Below are 27,927 nucleotides of genomic sequence, written 5' to 3'. Positions count from 1 at the left end.
ATTAGCGTAGCTGCTGTTCATAGTGTATATAAGCAATATAAGTATATAAGTATTTTTGAGTTCAACTTAATTGTTTTAAGTTCAATACACTTATATTTCTAAAAAACAAAAAAGTTGTTCAAATCAATTGTGTGGAACTCAGCATTTTTACAGTGAATCACTTTAAAGCAAGCTGCTTAACAGTATTAATATAAAAAAAAATCTGTTAGTGTTTTTTTCAGTTAGAAATACACTTCAGTTTCTATTGTAAAGCAGCTCTTTTGTGTTTACGTTATTACTGGCAGATGCTTGACCTCAACAGAAATGAACCACAATACTGTGTTGAAGTAGGCGGAGCTTCAGAGACACACCCACCCATTATATAAATGCCACAGACCAGTGGCAGTTTGAAGTGTTTACCAGCTGGAGTGAACATCTCTGCAATGTTTGCTTTGGTAAACTCTTTACACACTCAGAGCGACCTCTAAATAAACTATAGGTTGGCCTAATTAAGTTCAAAATGAGATTACAACAGTCTTGTTTTTCTTCTCCTTATTTGGCTGAAAGTCTTAAAGGGTAAGTTAATCCAAAAAATGAAAATTTTGGCATTATTCACCCTTCAACTGTTCCAAACCTGTTTGACTCTTTTTCATCTGTTGAACACAAAGAAAGATGCTTTGATGAAAGCTGGAAACCTGTAAACATTGACTGCCATACTATTCATTCTTTCATTTTCTTTTCGGCTTAGTCCCTTTATTTATCAGGGGTCGCCACAGAGGAATGAACCGCCAACTTATGCAGCACTTGTTTTACGCTGCGGGTGTAACCCAACACTGGTAAACACCCACACACTCTTACACACTCACATACACTATGGCCAATTTAGCGTATTCAATTTGCCTGTACTGCATGTCTTTGGACTGTGGGGGAAACCAGAGCACCCGGAGGAAACCCACACGAACACGAGGAGAACATGCAAACTCCACACAGAAAGGCCAACTTACCCATCCAGGGCTCAAACCAGCAACTTTCTTGCTTTGAGGCGATTGTTTTACCCACTGTGCCACCCCGCCATTTTTGTTTTTCCTACTTAAAAGAATCAATGGTTACAGGTTTTCAACTTTCTTCAAAATATCTTCATTTGTATTCACAGAAGATAGAAATTCCTAAAGGTTTATAGTCACATGAGGAGGAGTAAAAAGTGATTAAATGTTAATTATTGAATGAACAATCACCTTAATATTGGATTGATATATCAACCAATTTAATTGAATAAAAACAATACTTAAAGGGCAATGAAACCCCCCTGTTTCAGCAGGGTTTTTTCACACCACTAGTTTGGAAAAAGTTAGGAAAGTGGGTGTGTCTAGCGCTGTTTAGGTGGGAGTGTCGGGGGAGGTAAAGAGGGAAGGATTTGAATAAAAATGGGAGTTTCCATTTAGTCACATGCTGATTTTCACCGAGGCAAAATAAACACACAGATGCAGGGGAGAAAGACAGTGACTGTGTTTAATAACAGTGCAATGTTTGATACCACAGGTCGCATAAGAGAAAAAAACCTCCGCATTTCTCGGTAACTCAGATGCACTCGGTAGGTCAGAAAGCCGTGTGTGTGTAGACTATCCTGTCACAAAATGTTGCGAAAATTAAACACGACGGTCGGTAATAGTTTGCTTGCAGTGTTTACATGTTTACACTCAGAGAGCAGCATTTACAGCAGATCTTCCAGTCCATAATATTGTAGTGAAATTAACGTACTGTAAACTTTAGTAACTTAAGTATAAGGTCTGTCTTTAAACACTAAAAGAGTACTGCTGGCGATACAAACTATAACTTTACCATCTGAATGAACAAAGAAAGGGCACTGAACGCACACACCTACCAAATCTGTAGAGACAGAACAATCAACACCAACTGGAGCCGCGTCTTTATTAAAAGGAGATGAGCAGCAAATCCGTATTTCACAATTTCCGGATGCGAAAAGCTCTCGACTAAAAATATTTTCCGTACAAGCGTATTTCTCCTGTGTCGCGTGCACTGATCCACACGTGACTCCAGTTGCGCTCTCATAGCTGGAAAAAAAAAATATATATACTTCGTTGCAGCACATTATAAAAGCTACACTGATGACGATTCTTCTTCTTTTTCCTCTTGTTTTGGCAACACAATGTGTCGTCTATATGCCATCTGAACACTGTTTCAGGTAAAACCAACTCAAGCTCATTCTGGAAATGTAGCCCCGCGGACGTTTCTGGAAACCGCGATTTACGTGGCCGGAGGTACGTACGGCCGTGTTTAGTTTTTTTCGAGCGAACGCTGCGGGGTGGTGTGGCGCCGCTCCGCTCCTCGTCTTCGCGCTCGCCGGCCGAAGGCTCGCCTCAGCTTTCCCGATGCAACCAGTTTGTCCGCTTAGCTCACATCGATACGTCGGCGGAGCGAAGGCCCCGGAGGAGAAGGAGGAGCCGGCCGCGGGGACGACGACCGGGATCGAGTCCGGGGAACAGCGGTTCCAGAAATCAGGTAAGATGAGAAACAGAATCCGAAAAATAAGGGCGAGAACTTGGCGGGATCCGAAAACGCGGTCGAAATCGAAGACTAGGGCTTTTTTTTTTTTTTTTCTGGACGGCTTTTGCAAACCGTCGCTTGGGTTTAGGGAAGGAGGAGGAGGAGGAGGAAGAGGAGGGTGGCTTTTCGCGCGAGAACAGCCTAGAGGCACCCGAGACGCGAAAAAGCGCGCACAGCAGCCTCTCGCGGATGTGCGAAAATAAAAACCCACGAATACTTACCTCCCGGGACATATCTTGCGGTCCGCAGAAACGTCCGTGGGGCTACGTTTCCACAATGTGCCCGGGTTGGGTTAAACAGTCTTCGAAGCTATCATGCATATTAATAAAGTTGCACTGCATACACAATAAAGCGCGCTGATTGGTTTGAACCAAGTCTTACTTATGAATGAATGCAGCACACTTAGAAACGTCACAAGGTAATCTTAGGTACAGACAGCCAGTCTAAACGCTGGAATACACGCTAAAATCTCATAGCCATGACGCAGCTCCAAAAATTAGTTTCATACCGGAAGTACGAATTTGCTCAAAATAACGCAAAAACAACCAATTTTCACTTTTTAGTGAAATATATGTGTCCTAATAGTGTTTTTATCAGTGTGGGTTACATATACAACTGTCAACAGCTCAAAAAATGTGTTTTGGTGTTTCGTGACCCTTTAAGGTTGGACAAATAATGTTAGATAATGTCAAAATCTGATTGCCATGTTGTTCAGTGCAAATAAATTAGCTTAGCTTTAGTGATCTTAACATATTTTAAATATTTACATTGTTTTTTATTATTGTATTTTTTATTTTTCACAAAAATTGTGACTTGATCAAATGCGAGTGTAATGATTGCTGCACTGCACTTTGTTTTATTGATGCCACACAACCTTGTGCTAACAGAGCAAAGTACAACAATGCTCCTTTCCCTTAGTCACTATCAACAGTGGGAACACTTGGATAAAATACTGACACAAATGCTTGACGATTTAAAACAGTTTAATTATTCATTCATTTATTTGGTCAATTATGCATTTAAAAGCAATCGTATATATTCTGCATGTGTTATATTACATTATTTACAAATTAGTGACAAATTATGCAACTATTTGTCTGAATTACTGTAATCCATTTGAACTCAATATCACTATGAACAGATAGCTTGAGCTTTTATCCTTATCTGTTATCTAAGTCTTTCACTAAGTAAAAGGTCAGGTTTGAGGTTTAGTATATTTCAAATGCACAGATTTGCAAGCATAGATTTGCAAGTTTACCAAACAACATAAAAGCAACATACTTATTGCTTTGAGAAGTTATTTGTAATGTTTTTTTTAAATACGTTTCTTTTCTTATATTAAAAAATATGCAGTTTTGGGGGTGTTTTTACTTTTCTCTTCTGGGTCAAAACAGACATTAACAAAAGCATTTCAAATAAAAATTTTGTAACTATAAATGCTGTTTTATTTGGCAGGTAATGCAGCAGTGATCAAACCATCTGAAGTCAGTGCTCACACTTCCAAAGTAATGGAGGAGTTTTTACCGCTCTACCTGGACAAAGTAAGAATCCTTTTTGAATGTGGTTTATGAATAAAACAAACCAAGCTGTTAGCATTAACAGCTGAAGTTACTATACAGTTGAAGTCATGAACTTAATATGAAATTTGAATTCTTTTTAACACAATACTGATGAAGGGATAGTTCACTGTCACAAAAAATTAATTACCCTCATTTCATAACAAATCTGCAAGACTGTAAATTAGCAAGTTAAAATATTTTAGATGAAATCTGAGAGCTCTGAGCTTGCAAAGACAGCAAGGGTCCTGAAATGTTCAAAGCCCAGAAAGGTACCAAAAACATCCTTATTTTGCCATCAGTGGTTTAATCGTAATTTTATTAAGCAATGATAAAAATAAATAAAAAAAAAAACAGGGAACATTGTGTCACACTGCTGACATACTGAATAACCTAGAGGCATTCACATTTTGGACATTTGAGTTGTACATCAGAAGCACAACACATTGGGCTCTATTTTGACGGTCCATGTGCAGAGCGCAAAACGCTGGGCGCAAACGCTTTCTGGGCATGTCAGAACGCATTTTTGCTATTTTAAGGACGGGAAAATCCGCTTTGAGCCGTGGCGCATGTTCTAAAAGGGTTGAGTTTATTTTCTTAATGAGTTATAGGTGTGTTTTGAGAATAAACCAATCAGAGTCTCATCTCCCATTACCTTTAAGAGCCAGCTGCGTCGTGCCATAAGCGCATTTTGACGTAAAGTAAGTTCACTTTCGCTTTTGCTCTCGTGGATAGGGAAACCTTACTGCACAGACATCAATTAGCCTATAAATAATTAATTTCGTTTGTTAAGCGCAAAGATTTGTTTCAAAACTATTTCTAAATTCAGTTCTAATTTCCGGCAAACTAATAAATTAACAATAATAACAAAGTGTGTTCAAAATACTGAGTTATTTCCAAATACACCTGCTGTGCCTCATATGGTCTAAAACCTGACAGGTGGACAAATCTAAGCTTGTTTTTAATAAAACAAATATAAAAATGGATATAATGTCACGGTCGGTGAGGGAAAATAGGAGTGAAGACCCAATTGCAGAAAAATGTAGGATTATTTATTATAAACTACAAATAAAAAAAAAAGGCAAATCAAAACTACCCTGAAGGGGAAAACATTAATTAAAAAGGCAAAAACAAACTTGACAGGGCTGGCAGGACAAAACAGGACTGGAGACAACAAGACAGGGTAATATCGACGACGAACTGGCAAAGGACTGAAAACATGAGGGGGATTATAAAGCAAAAAAACTGACACACAGGTGAACAGGACAAACTAATAATGAGTTAACACGGAGGGTGGGACTAGACAATAGACGGGAGAGCGCATGACACAGAGAGACAACACAAGCCATGCGCTCACATAACACAGGACAAGAACATGCGGCCAATGAGAGAACTCATCAACTGCATGTTCATGACAAGACGAGCACAACACTGAAGCACACGACAAAAAGCACGTGACCACAATGTAAACATTGAGCCATGTGCTTTGACAAAAGACGCAAGACACGAGCACACGATAGATGAACACCTTACCGTGCGCTCACACATAAGCAACGTGCATGCTTCATCTCAGCGCCAACCAAAACTGAAACCAACTAGACGGAGGCGCCGAGAATAAAGCAGCGCGATGCTGACAGAACAAACACTAACACTAGTACAAGAGCGATAATAAATAATACTGCTAATAATAATAACATTATACACAAGCAAATTGAATGAACTGAAAAAGCCTCCCCAGATGAAGAAAGTAAGGCAGTGGTTTTTAAATTCATGTAGGCTAGGAATTAATATGTTTTGTAATATTTTAATTATTTATATTTATATCCTATATATATGCTTATTATATATATCCTTAATATATCATATCTTTTTCATATGTAAAGATATTTGCGTATTGCTCTACATCTTGTGTGTAGTGTGTAAGCCAGGCGCACTTTGCGCCAGACAATAGACCGACTTTGTTCTGGTCTAAAGAACAGACTATTTACAGTTTCTCAAAAAGCAACGCACCAAAACACGCCTGATTTTTTAGACCAGAACGCCTATGGGCGCACATATGAGCACAAATTCATTTGCCATTTAAACAGTGTGGCGCAACACCTCAAAATGACCCTTGCGCCGAGCTTAAAGTAGCAAAAGACTATTGCGCCGTGCCTTGCGCCACATTGCGCCGGGTGTATGATAGGGCCCATAGTGTTCTTGTGAACACACATATTGAACTGACACTGAAAAGAAAATGGAATAAATAACTGGACACTGGAATGAAGTTGTTATCTATTTATTTTTTGTGTGTCCACAAAAGAATTCTTATTACTTCGCATGGATTGTTTTGATGGTGTTCTTGGTATCCGTTTATGGAGGGTCAGAGAGTTTTTTCGTTTCATCAAAAATTTTTTAATTTGTGTTCCAAAGATGAATGAAGTTCTTACGGGTGACTAAACAAGAACAGAATTAAAATTTTGGGACCAACTGTCCTTTTAGTACTAACAATTTAAGAATATAATATAGTAGTTTGCACTGTTTGATGCACCTTTTTTTATCAATTTATTGTAATAGATTTTTCTATCAGTTGGTCAATTCAAAAGTGGCAACACGTTATTTGTTCAGATAATATTCACCAACAAAAATCCTTATTTAGGCAAACTGTTAAGATCTAGAAACTAAAAGTACAGTTGGTGATTGACAGCCACACATAGCTAAGGAGCTATCAACCCGCGTAATGAATATTCTTCTGCAAAAAAATGCGATTGCACGTTTTAAACAGAGATGGGGACAAAGAAGCAAAACTGACAGACTTTAAAGGGACCTATTATGCTAATTTCTACAAGCTGTAAAATACGTGCCTGATGTCTCTGTATTATATGTGTGAATATTCAGCTCAAAATGCTCTACAAAACAAAAACTCTTTGAATCTCACATCTTTTCCTTCCATCCTAATTGTGTCATTTTGGTGACTGTCGCTTTAAATTCAAATGAGGTTGTGCTCCCAGCCCTCTTTTCAAAAAGGGGCGGAGCTGCAAATGCCTGTGCATCAGCATAAGAGCAATTTCAAAACAGGACTAATGTTATCTCTGTGAAAAAGTAAAAACATCAAAAGAAGTGGCTAAGAAAAATTAGTCTATGAAGACTATAATGTTAATTTGTGCATCCAGTAACTCCACATTTATAATACCTTAGATCATGGCTGCTCAATCCTGTTCCTGGAGATCTACCTTCCTGTAAAACACAGCTTTCACCCTGTTCAAACACACCTGAACCAATTAATTAGGACCTGAACAGCACTTGATAATTAAAGGCAGGTGTGTTTGAAATGGGTAGCAACTGAAATCTACAGGAAGGTAGATCTCCAGGAACAGGGTTGAGCACCCCTGCCTTAGATGCTCACATTATCATCAGCAGCTGAAAACACTAATAGTGGATATGGCTGCTTCTCACTCAGGGCTGTCTATGCTAATGAGGGAGAAATCTTCACAGTCAAAGTGTTTCTGAAGACTGTTTTTATGAAGTGTGAATATCCAAATTTTAATTAATCAATTTTTACCATTAGAGGCTGGATATATTCACACACTGAAGCAACACAACTGTATTTAATCTCCTTATAAAATTGTTTTGCATCCCCTTTAAATAATAAATCATTTTTAAAAAAATATCGAAGTGCCCTCAATATCACAGATGTCTACTATCACAATACACCAGTGGTTCTAAAACTTTTTTCACCAAGTACCACCTCAGAAAAAATGGTCTCTCCAAGTACCACCATAATGACCAGTATTGAAATAACGTAGCGTAGTTGGTCAAATTAAGCAGCTACAGCACTGCACAGTTCAAAAACGAAGCAGAGTCCTATTCATTCAACGAAATTATATTCCATACAAAATATGAAGCTGATCAGTCGGTTTTTATCACATGACTCGCAGTGTGGCATTCTGAAAAGTTAAGATGTTTTCAACTGAGGACGCCTTGAATACGCAAGCGCTTCGTGCTGCAGTTCTTACTAATTTTGCTAGCCTGTGGGTTAAATTTTGGCCCTCAAGTGACCGAGATGTAACAAGAGAACATGGTCATTTTTCAAAATAAAAGATTTTTCAAAATAAACGACTGTTTAGACTCAGATTATAAATAAAACTGAAATAGTTAATGATTTTTTTGTGCGGTCCGGTACCAGTTGATCTTCAGATCGATGCCGGTCTGTGGCCCAAGGGTTGGGGACCACTGCTCTAGCACGTACAGTATCTGCTCTGCAAGCACCACGCACCTCTTTTTCTAGTTCTGTGCCAATGATGCACTATGATGATGACTCGATGCACTAAAGTAAACATTCTAAGCGCAATGCTTTGATCGTAGGCTTTAGAGAACAACCAATACTGATCACATTGGGGTTATTGTACGCATCAAATTAATAAAATTGTATTCATTTTTTCTTTTGTTACTCAGTGATTCCTCCGTGTACCACTAGAAGTAAGCCTGCGTACCCCTAGTGGTACACGTACCACAGTTTGAGAATCACTGCAATACACTATATTTATTGTATTACTTAATATTGGCACATGTCTTTATCAGGAGTTGTACCCTGTAGTGACGGGTGGGGTGAAAGAGACGCAGGAGCTCCTCAAGCAGCGTTTTGATCACATCTTCTACACTGGAAACGGCATGGTGGGTAAAATCATCATGGAGGCGGCAGCGAAACACTTAACACCTACCACACTGGAGCTGGGCGGAAAGAGCCCGTGCTACATCGACAAAGACTGTGACCTCACCATCGCCTGCAGGTCATTTTAATCACAGTCTTTTTTAATGCAAGTCTCTGAAATGATTTCAAACATGTGTGATCTGTGAACCAGGCGGATTGCGTGGGGAAAATACTCAAACTGTGGACAGACCTGCATCGCTCCAGACTACATACTGTGTGATCCTAGCATACAGGACAGGGTGATCGAGGAGATCAAGAAGAACATCAAAGTAGGTTATTCGATATTGAAAGTTTGGGCCTGGTTACAACCCATGAATATGAAATATCACACGAGATAGCAAGATTTTAACACCATACATCATCGATTTTTTATTATATTGTTAAAAGTATTTATTTGTATAAACTGTATTATGCAAATTATATAAGTTATGTATTAAGTTTTAAGTTATTTTTAGTTATGTTATTACACAACACAGCTTAAAGGTGCAGTAGGTGATCTGCCAAAATGCTATCCGCTTAGCATATTATCTTTGGACGGCGGGGTGGGACTGTGATTCAAAGCCACACCCCCTGAAATCGCAAGCGCGATGTAGTCTGTAATTATATAAAATAAATAAATAAATAAATGAACATATATGAACACATACAGCCCTTACAGTCTCCGATATATTACCAACTACAGAAAAACTACAGACAGCAGACATTTCGTCCTTATAACTGCAGATCAAATAGAAAATATAGCCTAAAGTCAGTGAAAACCTCTCATCTGTGTCTGTAATCTTCAGCAGCACGTGTAGCCTCTGTTAGAGAGCCATTCTATCATTTCCAGTTCATATTAGTCCAAAAGGTGATGATAAAAATTAAAACAAGGCAGTTTGTTCACGTTTGCTGAAGAAATAATGTGCGCTTCACTCTCGCGTTGGGTTTCAAAAGCACACCAATAATCAAGCGCACGTTATTATCATCAGCTCAAGAAGTTTGTTATTTCAGATATAGACGTGCGGCGAGCGCAAGCAAAAAAGCGAAAACGCTCGCGCTTCAGACTGGCTCGTAAAAAACTACGAGGCACAGGGTAGATTCTGCTCTACTCCATGGCTTTGTGGCTGTTTATCAAGACGACAACAAGGTTTGTTAGAGCCCGGATCGACCAGGGCTCATTACTATATGTATATATAATTCTGCTGTAATTTCTCTGCTTGTCGGCTGTGTATTTTAAACATGGCGGGTTTTTTGTTATTATTCTGGCTAGTTGCGTAAGCGAATGACGTATCTCTGTAAACCAATAGCATTCAGCTGCGCGTCTAGCTCCGCCTTTTGGTACCCTTTCTCATGTTTGGTACCCTTTCGAAAGGGTACCGAAAAAGTGGTGCGGTACGGTTCGATTCGGTACACCTTTTGACAGTGGAAACTGCCATAAAACTGTATCAAACCGAACCAGTGGAAACGGGCCATAATGCACCATAAAACTATGTTGTCGAACACCGTAAAACAGGAAGAAGAAGAAATCGTCATTTTCACCATCATATGGATTTACTTTCATCATCTAGACACCGGCTTCACAGCTTCATGAATGTCGGTGCCGTCCCTTACTGATCCGCGATTGGTAAATGTAGCTTGTGTGGACATTACTGCTCTACTTGACTAATAAAATAGCTTTGCTACTGAAAAGCTTTTTGATTTAGGGTGCTTTCACACCAGTGAATCGATTCAGTTGTTCCGAAACAAGGGTTACAATTGTTACATTGTTGCTCTTTGTTCTTGGAGCGGTTTACTTTCACACTGCAAAGTTTCTAATCGGACCAAAAGAGCTAAAACAAGTCACGTGCGAGTAAACTCTCCTCACATTGGTCAGAGTGTCAGGGTTTATTTTGCAGAGTCCCGCTCAGCTGTCAGGAGAGGTGGTGGTTTGGTGGTGTTTGACAAGGTGCGCGCAATGTGTCTGAAGAGTAAGGAGTGATGCGGTGGGGAGGGGTAAGAAGGGTGCGCAACGTAGCCTATTTGAGGACCGGGAGGGAGACGCAAGATTACCGGGAGATAATCACTCGTTTGCGGGCATCCGGGAGACTCACAAAACTTCCCGCCCTACTCATAATTCTCTCTTCATATAGCCGTATGCCTATTACATATCCATAAAACACTGTGATATGTGATATGTCGGATCGTATCACTTTCTCACTGCAATTGATCTGCTCCAGAGTTCGTTTCAGTCGAGCCGAGACCACCTTATTCAGGCGATCTTGGAGTGATTGATTTGGCGCGAATCCTAGTGTGATTGCTGGTTTCACATATGCCAAATGAACCGCGCTAACTGGGCAAACGAGACAGGTTCCGAAACAAAAGTGTAGGTGTGAAAGCACCCTTAGAAAGTAGTAACGTTACCACCACGCTACTAAGAAATGTACTTAAGCTAGTAGCGTTACTACCAAGCGGCAACCTCCTGCTCTCTCTCAGGAAGCCAATACGGAAGTAACTAAAACTGCAATTCATCCGAAATTCCGCTAGTCCTGGCCGCTCCTGGCTCCAAAACAGAGCAAATTTCAATTGAGCCCACTGTTAGAATGTCCAACTCTAAAGCAGAAAAAAAGGTGTTTACAGCCTGGTACAAAGAACAATTTTGGTTAATACAGCTAATATTACCCTTCATGACAACTGTGAGGGGGGTGAATTTTTTTTTTTAACTCATCCGTTTCCTTTATATTAAGTTATATTAAGTTTGCATAATTAAGGGAGTGGCCACTTGATTGACAGCTAGGTCTCGTTGGTCGCCGTCACGTTTTATGTGGCTTTACACAGTCAACTGCCTTTTGGACTTGTTTCCTACAATTATTAGATGGCATGGCATGCTGAGGGCACTTAATTGTGCTCACAAACCATTCACGTGGCCTCCGTTTCCCTTGTCAGTAAAGTTATATACTTATATACCATCTCTATACATGTATTTTATTTAAGATCATTTATCGTTTATATTTATATTTAGAGCTGTAATGCACTTCTGAATCTGACAAATTGATTAGCTGTAAGCTCTAGAACAGTCATCTGAAGCGTTGTCATACAGTGTTATGCTGGATTTTATCAATAGTCTTGCATTAACTAACACAGACTATATCTGAAGTGTTTAGAAGTAATTTGCGTTTTCCTCCTGTTAAAAACCGTCATAAGAACAATGTTTAGTGGCTCAATGTATTACAGCAGTGTTTTTAAAAGTCTAAACACTTTATTGATATAGTGTACAACCAAGCACAAGTGGTCAGAATACAAACGAGTCACAGGTGATAAAGTATTAAGCGTTCTCCCAAAGTAAAGTGTGTCTGAACCAGGTCCAAGCTAAATACCAGCAGTTGTCTGTAGCTGCGCTCACTCTCCGCCTCTTTGCCCTTGTTTGGTATCCCGCCGTGGGTGTGATGACGCGCAAACAAAATGGCGACGGTTGGCCGCGCCTACTTGTGGCTTCTTTTGCGCTCTTTAGAAACCTATGGGTGACGTCACAGATACTACGTCCATATATTTTACAGTCTATGGTTACTACTTGTAGTGACGCTACTGCCCAACACTGCCAATTTGTCTGGTCACATCGGTCGGTTCGTCAGTCAATAGCGGCCTCTGGTGGATTTATGTGAGAACAGCAGGCATGAATGGCACTCGCAAGAGGAATTTGAGATCTGAAAAGGCATAGACAGCGGCCTCTGGTGGACTCGCGAAAACAAAAACAGCAAAAAAAACAGCTCCTCGGAATCATTTTGCTCTCTTCAGAAATGTAAATAGGAGTATGTAATCAGAGCCTGGGTTAAATTAATTTTTTAGCCATGCATATTACTAATCAAAAAATAAGTTTTGATATATTTACTGAAGGAAGTTTTCAAAATGAATTCATGGAGGATAGTCTATCTAAATACTCTAACTAATTAATGTAACAAATTAATGTAATCATTTTTTGTAATCAAATAATTTTTGCCATACAACAAAAATGTATTATTTTGACTCATACATTGTTCTGGCTGTTTTCACAAATATACCCATGCAACATAATCTGTTTTGGACTGAGGTTAAAATATATTTTGTTTATGTATATACAGCAGTACTTGTAGTAGTGCTAACATGTTGTTTGTAAGTTTAAATAACTAAAAAAAATATCAAACTGAGCTGAATCAACTGAGCAACTGACTATTTTCATTGATGATCATCAGGAATTCTACACAGAAAACCCACAGAAATGTCCAGATTACGGCCGAATAATCAATCAGCGGCACTTCAAGAGACTGATGTCACTAATGGAGGGCAGCAGCATCGCTGTGAGCGGCGAACACAACGAGGCAGAGTGCTACATCGGTATAGTTCAGCCACTCTGCTAATGCTAATCAGTCACTACAAGGACTTTCAATAGACTATACGTTTTATTTAATGATTTACTTTTCACGTTATAGCTACAAAAACTGCACATTTTAATGGTTTATATTGCTAACTGCTATCATATTGTTGCAAATGATCATATTCATAAACAAACTGGTTTGTAGCACAAAGAGCTTTAGCACTAATTGTAACTTTGTTTTTCTCATAGTAATTTAATATAGCAGCTAATAAATCAGAAGTCTTGGACGTTCATAGCAAACAGCATGTTTTAAAATAATGTGTTTCTTCATCATGTTTGTGTCCACAGCCCCAACAGTGCTGAGAGACGTGAAGCCTGATGCCAAGGTGATGCAGGAGGAGATCTTTGGCCCTCTGCTGCCCATCGTGACTGTGAACAGTGTAGATGAAGCCATCAAATTCATCAACCAGAGGGACAAGCCCCTCGCATTGTACATCTTTTCTTCAGACAAGAAGGTTACACTCACTTAATTCATTCATACTATAGAGCAGGGCTTTGCAAACTGTGCCCCAAAAAGTTCTTGAAGTCTTTTTAAATCAGTAGCTCTCAGCTATCCCTCACCAGTGTTGTGCACATTACTTAAAAGTAATTACTTAAATTTACTTGTCACTTCTCAAAAATAGTAACTAGAGCACAGGTGTCAAACTCAGTTCCAAAAGGGCTGCAGCTCTGCACAGTTAAGTTCCAACCCTAATTAAACACACCTGATCAAACTAATTGAGTCCTTCAGGCTTGTTTGAAACCTACAGTTAAGTGTGTTGGAGCAGGGTTGGAACTAAACTGTGCAGGGCTTCGGCCCTCCAGGAATTGAGTTTGACACCCCTGAACTAGAGTTTGTAACTGAATGACATCATTATAAAAGTAACTAATTAGCAGAGAAAGTAATGCGTTACTTTTTAAAAGAAAAATGTCAAAACTTGTACAAAATGCATGTTGAATCAAATGGACACTAAATCCTGAACATTAAACTAAACAATAAATTATTTTTTATGAAATATTCTATATTCTATACTATATTAATGTAGCGGTGGGACAAAATGAAAGACACCTATCAAATGTAATATTTTATTGTAAATATTATTATTTCTATAGTGGAACAGTAAAACATAATAGAGGGTTTAGAATTTTTGGTAACACTTTATAATAACTACACACTATAAATCATTTATTAAGCATTAGCAAATAGTGAATTCATTATCTGTAAAGCATTCACTCTACATTAATAAACGTTAGTAAACAGTTTATAACTGCAGCTACAAATGCTCTATTCTTGACTTATAACCACATTTAAAATGGGCTTAATAATTGTATTTTCATACTTAGTAAATGATTAATTTTTCATTACTAAATTAAGTATCGAATTATTTACAAACCAGTTGTATTTAAGAGTAGTTGAGGGTTTTTAGGATCATTCAGAATGAGTTAGTAAATGATTAATAAACCTTTGAAATTAACGTTTATATGTCTTATTATTCAGGCATATATTAATGGTTACTATGTATGTTAATAAATGCTTTATTAACTCAACTTCACCTAGTTTTGTGACCTAATCTAAAGTGAGGACTATTCATGCTTTATAAATCCTTTATAAATGACAAATAAAGGCTCAGTTAAATTCTAAACAGGAAAAATGACATTATTCATTCCTATTCAATTAAAAATACACAAATGAAACTGTACTTCAAATAAAAAATAAATCTTTGCAACCTGATCTAAAATAAAACCACTGTAGAGTTTAAACATTACATTTTATTACATTGTTTAATTATTATATTGTTTTATCCAGTTTTGTTATATTTTAACACTCCTGTTATTCAGCAATGTTTAAACTTTACAGTAATTTTACATTTTAGAAAAGATTGCAAAGATTATTGTTCATTCGATTCTGAGCTTTATTTGTCATTTATAAGGGATTTATAAAGCATAAAAAGTCCTCACTTTAGATTAGGTCACAAAACTGCATGAAGTTGAGTTAATAAAGCATTTACTAACATATTAGTTAACTATTAGTATATGCCTGATTAATAAGACATATAAATGTTGATTTCAGTAGTTTATTAATCATTTACTAACTCATTCTGAATGATCCTAAAAACCCTCAACTACTCCTAAATACAACTGGTTTGTAAATAATGCGATACTTAATTTAGTAATGAAAAATTAATCATTAACTAAGTATGAAAATACAATTATTAAGCACATTTTAAATGTGGTTATAAGTCAAGAATAGAGTATTTGTAGCTGCAGTTATAAACTGTTTACTAACGTTTATTAATGTAAAGTTAATGCTTAACAGATAATGAATTCACTATTTGCTAATGCTTAATAAATGATTTATAGCGTGTAGTTATTATAAAGTGTTACCGAATTTTTTTATTATTTACTAAAATTTGTATTATTTTAGCAGTGTTATTGTATTTTAACTTGAGTACAAATATTCTGTTCTCTTTCCATCTGTGAGAGAACATCAACAAATAAAATAAAACAAAAAAATCAAAAGCACATTTAGTGCAGGCTTATTATATTATTACTATATGATTAATTAATTATTATAGTATTGTTATAATTATTAATGGTTTTTATTTGTATAAATGGATAGATAGTTCCTAAGCAGTATTTTGATAAATTGCTGAGAAGAAGACATTTCAGGTGTTTAATACATTGTGTGTCAGTCTTGGTTTATTATATTATTAATTATTAATAAATTATCCTAACTGCAATGAACCAGTTTTGGTGGGGGCCCAGCTTGCAAAAGGTAGAGAACCCCTGATTTAGAGCACTGTTTATTTATTTATATAAAATATAAATATAACATTGACATCTTTCCATGGTTGAAACAAAGATTTGGTAATTACATTAGATAGGCTTACTGTATATTTCAGTCTGCTTCTTTTTCCTAATGTTTTAATCCTGGTATAACTGTATTAAATCACTTTTGCGTCCACTTGCATCAACTCAATTGCAAATTATATACATTTGAAGTCAGAATTATTTGCCCATCTTTGATTTTTTTTTTTTATATTTCCAAAATTATGTTTAAAAGAGCAAGGAAATTTTTACAGTATGTCTGATAATATTTTTTCTTCTGGAGAAAGTTTTATTTGTTTTGTTTCGGCTAGGGTAAAAGCAGTTTTTAATTTTTTAAACACCATTTTAAGAACAAAATTATTAGCTCCTTTAAGCTAATTTCTTTCCCGACTGTCTACAGAACAAACCATAGTTATACAATAACTTGCCTAATTACCCTATCCTGCCTAGTTAACCTTATTATCATAATTAAGCCTTTAAATGTCATTTTAAGCTGTATAGAAGTGTCTTGAAAAACATCTAGTAAAATTTTATGAACTGTCATCATGGCAAAGACTAAAATAAATCAGTTATTAGAAATGAGTTATTAAAACTATATATGTTTAGAAATCTGTTGAAAAAATATTCTCTCCATTAAATAGAAATTTGGGGGAAATAAACAGGGGGGCTAATAGTTCAGGGGGACAAATAATTCTGACTTCATCTGTATACTAATTATTTACACCACAATTTATTTGTATGTAACAGTAATAGCATTGTAACCGGGGGAAACAGTAATTTATTTGATTACTCATTACTGAAAAAGTATTTTTTTAAGTTACACCATTTATTTATTAAGTTGATATTGTCATCACTGTTCATCACAGGGCACCAGGCCACTTGTAAATAAATGTTAAATGTTTGTTAAATATTTAAAATGTATAATGTAATTGAATTACTGCATTTGTGTCATTTTAATTGTGCAATTTTAATTTGAAATAAATGTCCTCCGATTTCTTCATAACAATAGAAAGCAAATAGACTACTGTTTTGCTTCTGTGGTGACAATGTGATACTTGTACATGATAATCTACAAATGTGCAAAAGACAAGGCTGTTACACTTTTATAGAGAGCACTGTTTTTGTTAATGAAAATGAATTCACATCCTTATCCCATCTCACACCCAAGCTTTAATTTTTTGTGAACATGGTATTACTACAAAACTCGACCCAGGCTCATTGTGGCACATAGTCCTGCGGACGTTTCTGGAGACCGTGGAATACGTTTTAGCGGGTTTGTACGGCTGCAGTTTTTGTTTTTGCAAATCCGCGAGAGGCTGCTGTTGTGCGCTTTTTTTCACCTCAGACGCCTCTTGCGAGTGCGGTTCGCGCCCGCGCTGTTCTCGCGTGAACCCACCAGAGGCCGCTGTCCGACTGACCGGATGATTGACTACGCGACCGGCTAATCGGCCGACCCGCCCTCCTCCTTCCCTGAACCCAACCAATTTTACCAATCGACCCACCCGCCCGCTCACTTTGCTAAACCCGAGCAACAGTTTACAAAAGCCATCCAAAAAAACAAAAGCCCTGATTTTTTTTTCTACCGCGTTTTCGGATTTCACCGCGTTCTTACCCTGTTACGAAACTCGTTCACTTAATTTTTGTGATTCTGTTTTTGTCTTACCTGATTGCTGAAACCGCTCTTTCCCGGACTCGAAACCGGTCGCCGTGGTCGACTCCTCTCTGCATCTCGAGCCTGCCGATGTACAAGATGAGCTGAGTGGACAAACGGGTTGCGGCAGGGAAGCCCTCCACAAGGAGGTAAGCGGTTGGCCGGCAAGCGCGAAAAGGAACAGCGTCACACCGCCCCGCAGCGTTCGCTTGAAAAAAATAAACACGGCCGTACGTACCTCCCGGGATGTATTCCGCTGTCTCCAAAAACGTCTGCGGGACTACGTTTTCAGAATGAGCTCGGGTTGACAAAACTTGTTATAGATTCATATTACATGTACTGTGCTAGCAAACTATTCAAACCAAATTGGCCATAATTGAAAAATGTATACTTCATTTATTTGACAAACGAAAGGAAAAAATGCCCTCTACCAAATCATGATTTATTTCCCATTTAAGTTTACAAATACTTTGAGATTAATAACCGTTGTGTATGTGGGTTTGAAAAGTTTTTTAAACTCCTGTTCTTGAGAAAGATGCTGCTTTGCTTCAGGCTGTACTAAACAGTGCTGTGATTGCAGTTGATCGACAGAATGATAGCAGAGACATCTAGTGGTGGACTGATGGCCAATGACTGTTTGATGCACTTCTCTGTCAGCTCTTTGCCTTTTGGTGGAGTTGGTAAGTCTTAATAATCTTTCTGTTTACCTTACTTTTATAAAGTATAAACTCTTCTAAGGCATAAAAATACCATAATGTGTTTGCAGATTTTTAGGAAACATGGTAAGTGAATATACTTGTTTATCTAAAAACAATACTACAGTCAGTTATTTATTTTGAACTTTATAGCCCGCCCACTGCCAGTTTATATTTATTATATTTCAGCACCGTTGGTTGGCCTTCAACAAATGATACCCAAATGTCTACATGCCATTATATATATGTAATAAATACAATTATTACAAACGTAAACATATGCTGAGTAAGGCTCAATCATCAGGCACACTCCCTCCTGTTTATGTTGTCAATCTTGCAACCTGCGTGTGTGTTGAATTAGAGTGAAAAAACCCTCTTCAGTATATTGAATTTAGACTACAATGCCTAGTTCAACTACTATGTGTCATTATACATACAGTTGAAGACAGAATAATTTTCCCCAATTTCTGTTTAACGGAGAGATTTTTTCAACACATTTCTAAACATAATAGTTTTAATATCTCATTTCTAATAACTGATTTGTTTTATCTTTGCCATGATGACAGTAAATAATTTTTTACTAGATATTTTTCAAGACACTTCATACAGCTTAAATTGACATTTAAAGGCTTAACTAGGTTAATTAGGTTTACAAGGCAGGTTAGGGTAATTAGGCAAGTTATTGTATAATGATGTTTTTTTTCTGTAGACTATATAAAAAATGCTTCTTAAAAAAATTAAAACTGCTTTTATTCTAACCGAAATAAAACAAATAAGACATTTTCATAAAGAAAAAATATTATCAGACATACTGTGAACATTTCTTTGCTCTGTTAAACATAATTTGGGAAATATTAAAAAAAAAAAAGAAAAATCAAAGGGGGGCTAATAATTCTCAACTCTATATACATATTCATTGATTTTCTTTTCGGCTTAGTCCTTTTATTAATTGGTTCGCCACAGCGGAATGAACCGCCAACTTATCCAGCATATGTTTTATGCAGCAGATTCCCTTCCAGCTTCAATACATCATTGGGAAACACCCATACACTCTCATTCATGCACATACACTACAGACAATTTAGCCTACCCAATTCACCTATACCACATGTCTTTGGACTTGCGGGAGAAACCGGAGCACTTGGATGATACTCACTTTAAGAGTTTCTGTTTACAACCCCAAATCAGAAAAAGTTGGGATAGTATGGAAAACGCAAATGAAAAAAAGAATGTGGTGATTTCTAAATTTACTTTAACTTGTATTTCATTGCAGACAATATAAACACAACATTACATATTTCAACAAGACAATGCAAATCCGCATTCTGCACACATTACTAAGTCCTGACTGCAGAGGAAGAGGATGCAGGTACTTGACTGGCCTGCCTGCAGTCCCGATCTGCCTCCTCTAGAGCAGGGGTTCCCAAACTTTTCAGCACGCGACCCCTAAAATAACAATGCCAGTGACTCGCGACCCCCAATATCCTCTGAGGTGGTTATAAATACAGAAAACTTGCATTCAATGGTGCACACACACACACACACACCAATAGACCCAAGTCTATTCTTCGTTTAATTTTTTTTATGTATGTCAGTGCCGTAAATGGGCCAGAAAGTTTAACCTGGTGTTATAAAATCAATCTGCTGCATCTGACGCTATTGCTGTCTTTAATATAATGTATTTACCCCAGGGGTCGCAATCCAATAGAACAAGTAAATAAGCTACTATAGTAACTATAAACGACTGTTTTTTTCTCTTCAGTTGGTTATGGATAAAATATGGTAATTCTTATGGCCTAATAATAATAAGTAGATTTTTGCAAATCACCAGGCGACCCCCCTTCATTGTTCCACGACCCCTCAAGGGGTCCCGACCCCCACTTTGAGAACCACTGCTCTAGAGAATATGTGGCACATTTTGAAGTGCAAAATGCGACAACGAAGACCCTGTACTGTTGCCCACTTTAAGACTTGTTTCAGGAATAATCAAAAATTACACCTGAAACACTTCATCACTAGGTGTCTTAAGTCCCTAAGCGTTTTTTAAGTGTTGTGAAAAGGAATGGCAACATTACAAAGTGGTAAATGCTTTACTGTTTCAACTTTTTTAATATGTTGCAATAACCAAAACTAGAATGCTTGTATATTTTGAAAAACAAAACAAAAAAAAAAAAAAATTATGAGGAACACATAAAATAATGTTTGTTGTATTGTCTGCAATGAAATAAAAGTCAAAGTAAATTTAGAAACCACCACTTTCTTTTTTATTTGAATTTTACATACTGTCTTAACTTTCTATTTAGGGGTTGTAGATAACATAATAACTGTAATTAGTGGTAAGAGACAAATACATATACATATATACACAAGCTTAAATAAATGAAATAATTAGCGAATGTTTTGAAAGAAAATGACAAAAAAATATTTTTTGTATTTGTAATACATTTTTTTTAAATCTTTGTAAATTATAAGTGTTCATTTGTGTGGGAACTCTTTCTTTATGTTTTGTTCCATTCCGATGAATCTGTGACTTTTAAAAATACAAATGTAAACAATTCCTAACTGACCTTTTCATGTCCTGAAGTAGGGGAGACATTTAGCTCATTTTGTGTCTATGGTTTTATCAGCTGTGTGTGTGCCGTGTGTGACATCTTTGGCTCCCCCTGCAGGTGACAGTGGTATGGGCCGCTATCACGGCAAGCATGGCTTTGATAACCTGAGCCACATGCGTGGGGTTCTGCTCAAGCAGCTGAAGATGGAGGCGGTCAATAAGATGCGTTATCCTCCGCACACTGCAGATAAACTGGGCTGGGCTCGATTCTTCATAGTCAGACATGTCGACTTCGGCAGCCTAGGCCGCATGGCGATGCTGGCTCTGATGGTGGTGTTTGCTGCAGTCATCATACAGGTAACACACCATTACAAATAAGATTTTTACAGTTATTATTTAGCATAGTCTTTTATTATTCTATATTATTTACTCTGTTATGCTTATGCATGTGTGCAATATTAAAAGTAAACATATTTAGAATAAAATATAATATAATTATATGTTATATATATATAATTATGTTATATTTTTATTAAATATTAGATTGTGATATATTAGTAATATTGTGTTATTAGTAATATATGTGTTATATTATATATCATATTATATTATGTTATATTACATGGCAAAACAGGAGCTGAATGAACAAAATTGAGCAATAAACTTATCTCTGACCTGTCTCATCAGATTTTAAGGCTACTGTACAACTATCAGTTTTAAATTCAGTCATACTCTTATTTTAATTATTTATTTATTTATTTTTTATTTCAGAAATATTTTACTGACTAAGAATGTGAATAATATGAAGAAACCTTCCCTTCACCTGAAGCTCTGCTCAGACGGTGGGTGGATGGGCCTGAAGTGCTGCTTCTCTCCTTTGCCTTAGTTTTAATATAATGTCCGTCATTCATTTCAATCATTACAACAATATCTAGAGCACTTTAATCAGTGATTATTTTAGGACATGCTCATTTTATGTAACACTCTTATCATCCTGTCCATGGCTGGGATGTTTTTAATGAAAGATATGAAGGTCTCACAACAGATTTAATGATTTGTTTTTCTAAACTAAATATTAATATATAACTTTTGCTCTAAACAAGAGGTCCAGGATTTTGAAGAGATACACATTTCAAACAGAAATCTAAATGTGAGTTTTGTGAACCGTTAACAGACCGTTTGAGCTGCAGTCAGATGGTCCAACTCATGTTTATTTATGAAGGATTTACAGAAAATATAATTTAGTCCTAGATGTTTTACATTTCACTGGATAGTTCACTCAAAAATGAAACTTCTGTCTTTATTTACTCATTCTACTGACATCCCAAATCCGTTTGTCTCTTTTTCTTATGAACAAATGTTTAAAAATAGTTATGGTGCTCTTTTTATTTTTTTTTTTTTTACAAATCTAGATGCCAAAAATTTGGTCTACATTGCTACATTGTAAGTAGCGTTCAGTCATTTCCTTTTAGTGATATCAGATTGTGTGCCGTGATTTCCGTTGTTTACGTGCATTTACTGTATGCAATGGTTGACGTAGCCAAAACATTTCTGCTAATAACTGTGCTAATGGGCCTTGTAATATGTATAGCTGATACATGGATAATTATCCCAGTTTATGTCAAAACAAATATTGGTGACAGCCAATCTGAACTGATAATAATCCTTTTTGAGATCTCTGATGGGCCAAACAAAGATTCAAAGCTGAAATACACACTGCAAAAATTTGAGAAAGAACTAAATGAAATACTGTTATATCAATGAAAATGAATCATTTATTTAAATAATTTAGGGTTGCAAGCTGCTCAAAAAGACAGCCATTTAAAATAGTTTATATATTGAAGCTAATTTATGTTAATATTTAAATTTAAATGTTTTTTAAAGACATTAATAATAATAATTAACAATTCTAAAGTATTAGAATGTATAATATAAATAATTGTAATTCATATCATTTAAACAATTTATTAGCAGCAAAAAAAAATTCAGATTTGTGGGGCAATTTGGGGCAAACAAAAATACACACAGGGACTGTGAGTGGCTTCATTGCATCAGGTATATCGTCACCTTGGAATTATAAGGTTTTCTCTGTGTTCTGATTGATTTTAAAATAATGAGCTTTAAAGTTTTTGCATTCTATAGCAAACAGTTTATGTGTAACATTTGTTTTTTAAATAAAAAAATCCTAAAATGTAAACAACATCCCATAATGTAAATAAGTTGTCATTTAATAAGAATATGTCAATAACTTAGTTTTGACAAAAATGTCAGAGAGGAACTTTTAGTTCTAAGGAGACGATATATCACTTTTCTTACAGCGGATTGGTCGAGTTTTGTTTTGCAATTTCTAAATCAGAATAGCTGCAGCCTGCGTCGGAGCAGGTTAACCATGTATTGTAATTTACTGTAGGGACAAAACCTGATCAAAACCGACCCGCCTTCTTGAGCCAGAAAACTCAATTTGCTCAAGCTAAACATGAACTTACCCGAGTAAAAACCAAAACCGGCTTTGTGCAACAGGCCTCTGGAGTCAAAAGTATTACTTTTGTTTTTTCCATATTTTGACTCAAAAATAACGTTACTTCTTGGTTTACATTTTATCAATGACCAATAACCACCGTTCTAACCTAAATAGGACTAATTTAATAGCAAAACTTCATTTTTGGGTGAACTGTCACTTTAGGAAAGCAGAACTTTCTACAATATTCCTGACATTTCACTGTGAAACAAGCTCATCTTTTACAGAAAAAAATTATTTTTAAAAATAAGCTTCACATGTTAAAATCACACATGGATGAAATGTGGAACATGTGAAACTAATGAAATGTGTGACTTTGGAACATTTTTGGATTACAGTTCATTTTAAGCTGTGCTTGTTACAATGACTATGTTTACATGGACACCAATAATTCGATTTTAATGCGATTAAGACTACTCTGATTAAGAATCTACCATGGAAACAGCGGTTTTTCATTAATTTAATCAGATTAAGGTCATAATTGAACTAAAGAGAAATTGAATTAAGACGTGTGGAGTAGGCAGATTTTAGTCGCTTTATTGAAGTGCACTCCATACAAGTAAATACCCTAATCATACTATTACCGTCATGTAGGACTTTTCGCCGCTTTTTGCAACAGGGTAGTCCACACACACACACACACACACACACACACACACATGCACGGCTGAATGACACTCTTTGCACCTACCGAGTCAGTGCAGACCACGGACACCTGCTTCGTTAAATGCTGAGTTTTTTTCCATTCAACATGCGATATGAACTTCCATTAAAACAACACTCTTCCAGCAGTTCATAGTTGCATCCAATATCTCGTTTGTGACGGTGGGCATGCATGAAATGTTCGTGAATGAAAGTGAAAGTGCCAAACTGCAGTTAAAGTCAACAAATTAAAAGTGAAAGACCCAAAATTACATAAAACTCCGGAGGAAATGCGAATAGCGCAATGACGTTAATCAAATTATGTGCTATAACATGTAAAACGCGATCATGAAAGTAACACTCAAAAAGCAACTCATGTAAACACCTTAGTCTTAATATTCTCTTAATTGGATTAAAGCAAAAAATTTGATTACTGATGTCCATGTAAACGTAGTCAGTGAAACTATTTAATCAATCAGTCAGTTAATTAAATGTGCTTAGGGTTAGAATGTCGTTTAGGGCTAGTTACATGTAATTATGCATAATTAATTTTAATTATTGCAGTATGCACATGTAACACGACAACTTAAGCCTGGTTTATACTTCTGCGTCAAGTGACCGGCGTAACCCACGGCGCAGGCAACGCGCGTGGCTGTGCATTTATACTTCTGCGCGCTGTCTCTGTTGGTCTGCATTAACACTTCCAAAACGCTAGTTGGCAGTGAGGTGTAAATGCTCCTCTGTGTCGAGTTTCTTCGATGCTGTTTTGCGTTTCCTGAACACTTCCTGGATGTACAAGTGGCTCAAACTCGCTCATTTTGAGGCAGGAACCGGCGGACGTGCAACAACTTTAACTATGAGGTAAAAACAGAACAAAACTTTCCATCCGGAGCTCCTTCATGGGACTCCACACTACACACTAATCGCTACATTGGGCTCGCGGCATTCGCGCGGCTCTCTGTCCCGCCTAGACTCGTCAGCGCTACGGCCATGGCGAAGGGCTATGCGTCAGCGCCGTAGCATACGCCGGCGTTTGACGCGGAAGTATAAATCAGCCTTTAAAGTGTTACAGTTTCTTTCTTTTTTTTAAATAAATGATCAATTTTTTCACATGAACTTGTTTTTCACATTCAATTTTTTTTTAACACAGGCTCATTCTGAAAACATAGCCTTATATACATTTCTGGAGATTGTGAATTCTGTAGCCAGAAGTATGTACCCGTATGGCTGCATTTCTTCTTTAAAGTGAACACTACGGGGCGGTATGACGCTGTTCCTTTTCTCACTTACCAGCTGACCGCTTACCTCCGTATAGATGGCTTTCCCACTGTTACCAGTTTGTCCAGTAGCTTGCCATGTATGTCGTTGGACTTGAGTTTGAGAGCAGAGATGACCACGATGACAGGGTTCAAGTCCGGGAAAGAACAGTTTCAGCAAGAGATTAAGACGATAACAGAAGCTAAAAAATGAAACAAACAAGTAAACAACAAGGTGAGAATGTGGTAAAATCTGATAACGTGGTAAAAATCACATGAGGGCATTTTTTTTTTTATCTGGATTGCTTTTGGTTGGAAAAACTAATAAAAGTTTGGAAAAACTGTTGGTTGGGTTTAGGTAAGTGGGTGGGCCTGGCAATTGGTGCTTTTTAAAACACTATTGGTTGGGTTGAGGGAAGGAGGAGCGTGGATCAGTCGATCAGTCAGTCGCTGATGGATTTATGCAAGAACAGCAGGAGCGAATGGCACTCGCGAGAGAAATTTGAGATCTCAAAAAGCATACACAGCAGCCTCTAGTGGATTCGCGAAAACAAAAACTGCAAACAAAAAAAAAAAAACATAGCTCCTACAGTAGGATGTATTTGGCGCTCTTCAACAATTTATATAGCCAAATCAAGTCAAAGTCAGCTTTATTGTCAATTCAGCCACATGTACAAGACATATAGCGGTATGTTTTCAGAATGAATCTGGGTTGGAAAATTTTGCTATTCCAAAAGCAAAAATGTCCCGTTTGTTCTACATATGTTCCATGTGTGTTTCAAGTGTGATTTTAACGTTTGTTAAGCTCATATGACGCTAATCTAGTTTTCTGTAAAGGATGTTCTGTCTGAAGGATCGCTTCATTTGTTTCTCCATTTCCTTTAGTCCTAACATGTTTTATACTGTAATAATACCATAGATTTAGTGAGACTTTTATGCAAAATCATTTTTAATGCAACAATAAACCTGTTTTTACACAGCTGCAAGTGGTTTTTTGGTGTAATTGTGCAACTTCTGGCAACTCACTGACTGTGTATAGAAATGTTTGCTTGTCTTTAACTTTTATTATTCTCTCTCCTTTATCTGTGTCTTTGTTGTCCTCCTACACAAACACACAGCAGCTCACGTGGACTGCTTTTCTCCGACACACTGACATATTAACTAGGATGAATCATATTTAAAAGAAAACAAAAGCCTTTTTCAGTCACTCATCGAAGAATGCAAGAGTTGTGTAACAGCTTTCACATATCAAACAGGAAAACAAGCTTTCAACAAGGAGTTTAAGACAGATATTCTGATCTTGCTGTGCTCTTTTAAGTTTTTTTTGTTGTTTTAAGGAGTCCAAGGTCAACCTGAATATTCCCTGCTGGAACGAGGAAGTAAAACAGGTTCTGCAACATGAAACCTGTTTCGATGATACTGTGTAAAGGCTACGTTTACGGACTTCAGATGAGATGTAAATATAGCACTTTAAGCATGTTTAGAGACTCTTGATAAACACATATGTTTGGTAAACCAAGAGAGCGTGTGGTAAATGAACACCTCTTACTGCCGAGACTCATTTTTTGGTGCTGTTTGAGTTGGGATGGCCTGTGGAGGTGTTGAGGTGTCAGATGTCAACATGACACTGGAGACAGGTGGACAATGAGGAGAAGAGAGACACACAATATGTCTTATTTATTGTTGTCTTGGTGGCACTGATTTTGTTAAGCACAATGGCAGCACAGTTCGTAAACTCAGCATGTTATTGGTAGTTAAAACTATATTTTATTAAAAAAATCAAATATTTAAAAAAATAACGCAACTTTATTTTTATTAAAATAAGGGAAATAAAAAGTGAGTCAAAGTTAATCATTATAATACATAAATAAATAATGTTACATCAGTGCACGCATTTAAGATTTGCATTTAGTTTCTACTGAATTAAAATATTTATAACTGCAATTAACATAAAAATGAATAAAGTAGGTCAATTCAGAAGTACTGACAACACAACAAAATGACTAAATGTAACTATTTAAGTGATTAAATGAAGGAATAAGGAAACTAAATTTGAAAAAAAAAATGTCTTCCCACTTCATAAAACAAGAAATAAACTTTATTAATCATAAATGGCCTAAATATATACTATTAAAACAGAAAAATAATAATAAATAATAATAATAATAATAATAGACTGAAATAAAGAATGAATAAAACATTGTATATAGACAGCCTTTTAAATTGCAGATAGCTAATAATTACCGGGGAAAAAAAGTATATATATATATATATATATATATATATATATATATATATATATATATATATATATATATATATATATAAACAGAATATTCACAAATTAATCAAATGTTTAATAAAAAAAATGTGGCTGGAAGGGCATCTGCCATACAAAACATATTCCAAAGTAATTGGCGGTTCATTTCACTGTGGCAACTACTGACAAACCAGGGAATAAGCTGAAGGATATTGTTTTGATAAAAAAGAAAAAAAGAATAGTCTCAGTAAGACTAAAATAACAAAAACAGTTGCCAAACCGGGTTTCTTTTGTTTTGATTTAACTAAAATATACTTCAGCTCTTAAAATAATTACTTATATTACAATAACGGGAGTTTTAAAAGCAAAAACCATATCAGTTTATTTGAA

General features: G+C 36.4%; 1 protein-coding gene and 3 long non-coding RNA genes across 7 annotated transcripts in view; 2 read left to right on the top strand and 2 right to left on the bottom strand.

The window, feature by feature from the left end:
• Nucleotides 1-27,358, top strand: part of aldh3a2b (aldehyde dehydrogenase 3 family, member A2b) — a 34,407-nt gene extending 7,049 nt beyond the window's left edge. Inside the window, exons 4-12 of one of the 4 annotated variants that reach the window (XR_015519569.1) lie at nt 4,000-4,085; nt 8,661-8,869; nt 8,942-9,059; nt 12,975-13,116; nt 13,445-13,611; nt 18,196-18,295; nt 20,980-21,218; nt 21,633-21,703; nt 26,615-27,358. Coding sequence is in view for 1 of the 4 variants with exons in the window: in NM_001328218.2 (NP_001315147.1) it covers nt 4,000-4,085; nt 8,661-8,869; nt 8,942-9,059; nt 12,975-13,116; nt 13,445-13,611; nt 18,196-18,295; nt 20,980-21,218; nt 21,633-21,650 (1,079 nt within the window). In the remaining 3 variants the exon portion in view is untranslated. 4 annotated transcript variants of the gene reach the window in all.
• Nucleotides 1-27,927, top strand: part of LOC147838945 (uncharacterized) — a 1,276,407-nt gene that overhangs the window by 340,806 nt on the left and 907,674 nt on the right. The gene's annotated exons all lie outside the window — the stretch shown is intronic.
• Nucleotides 13-20,461, bottom strand: LOC141379901 (uncharacterized). The gene is made up of 3 exons (XR_015520611.1): nt 19,284-20,461; nt 17,842-19,211; nt 13-2,192 (listed from the first exon to the last, which is right to left on the bottom strand). It is a non-coding gene; the product is annotated as an uncharacterized LOC141379901 (long non-coding RNA).
• On the bottom strand, nt 21,725-27,332 carry LOC147832017 (uncharacterized). The gene is made up of 5 exons (XR_015520571.1): nt 25,836-27,332; nt 25,092-25,273; nt 23,169-24,626; nt 23,023-23,109; nt 21,725-22,956 (listed from the first exon to the last, which is right to left on the bottom strand). It is a non-coding gene; the product is annotated as an uncharacterized LOC147832017 (long non-coding RNA).

This window comes from Danio rerio, chromosome 21 (genome assembly GCF_052040795.2).
Source record: "Danio rerio strain M-AB ecotype USA chromosome 21, GRCz13ab, whole genome shotgun sequence".
Classification (NCBI taxonomy): Eukaryota; Metazoa; Chordata; class Actinopteri; order Cypriniformes; family Danionidae; genus Danio; species Danio rerio.
The sequence above is the reverse complement of the archived record's forward strand: the minus strand, read 5'-3'. Positions and strand labels throughout refer to the sequence as shown.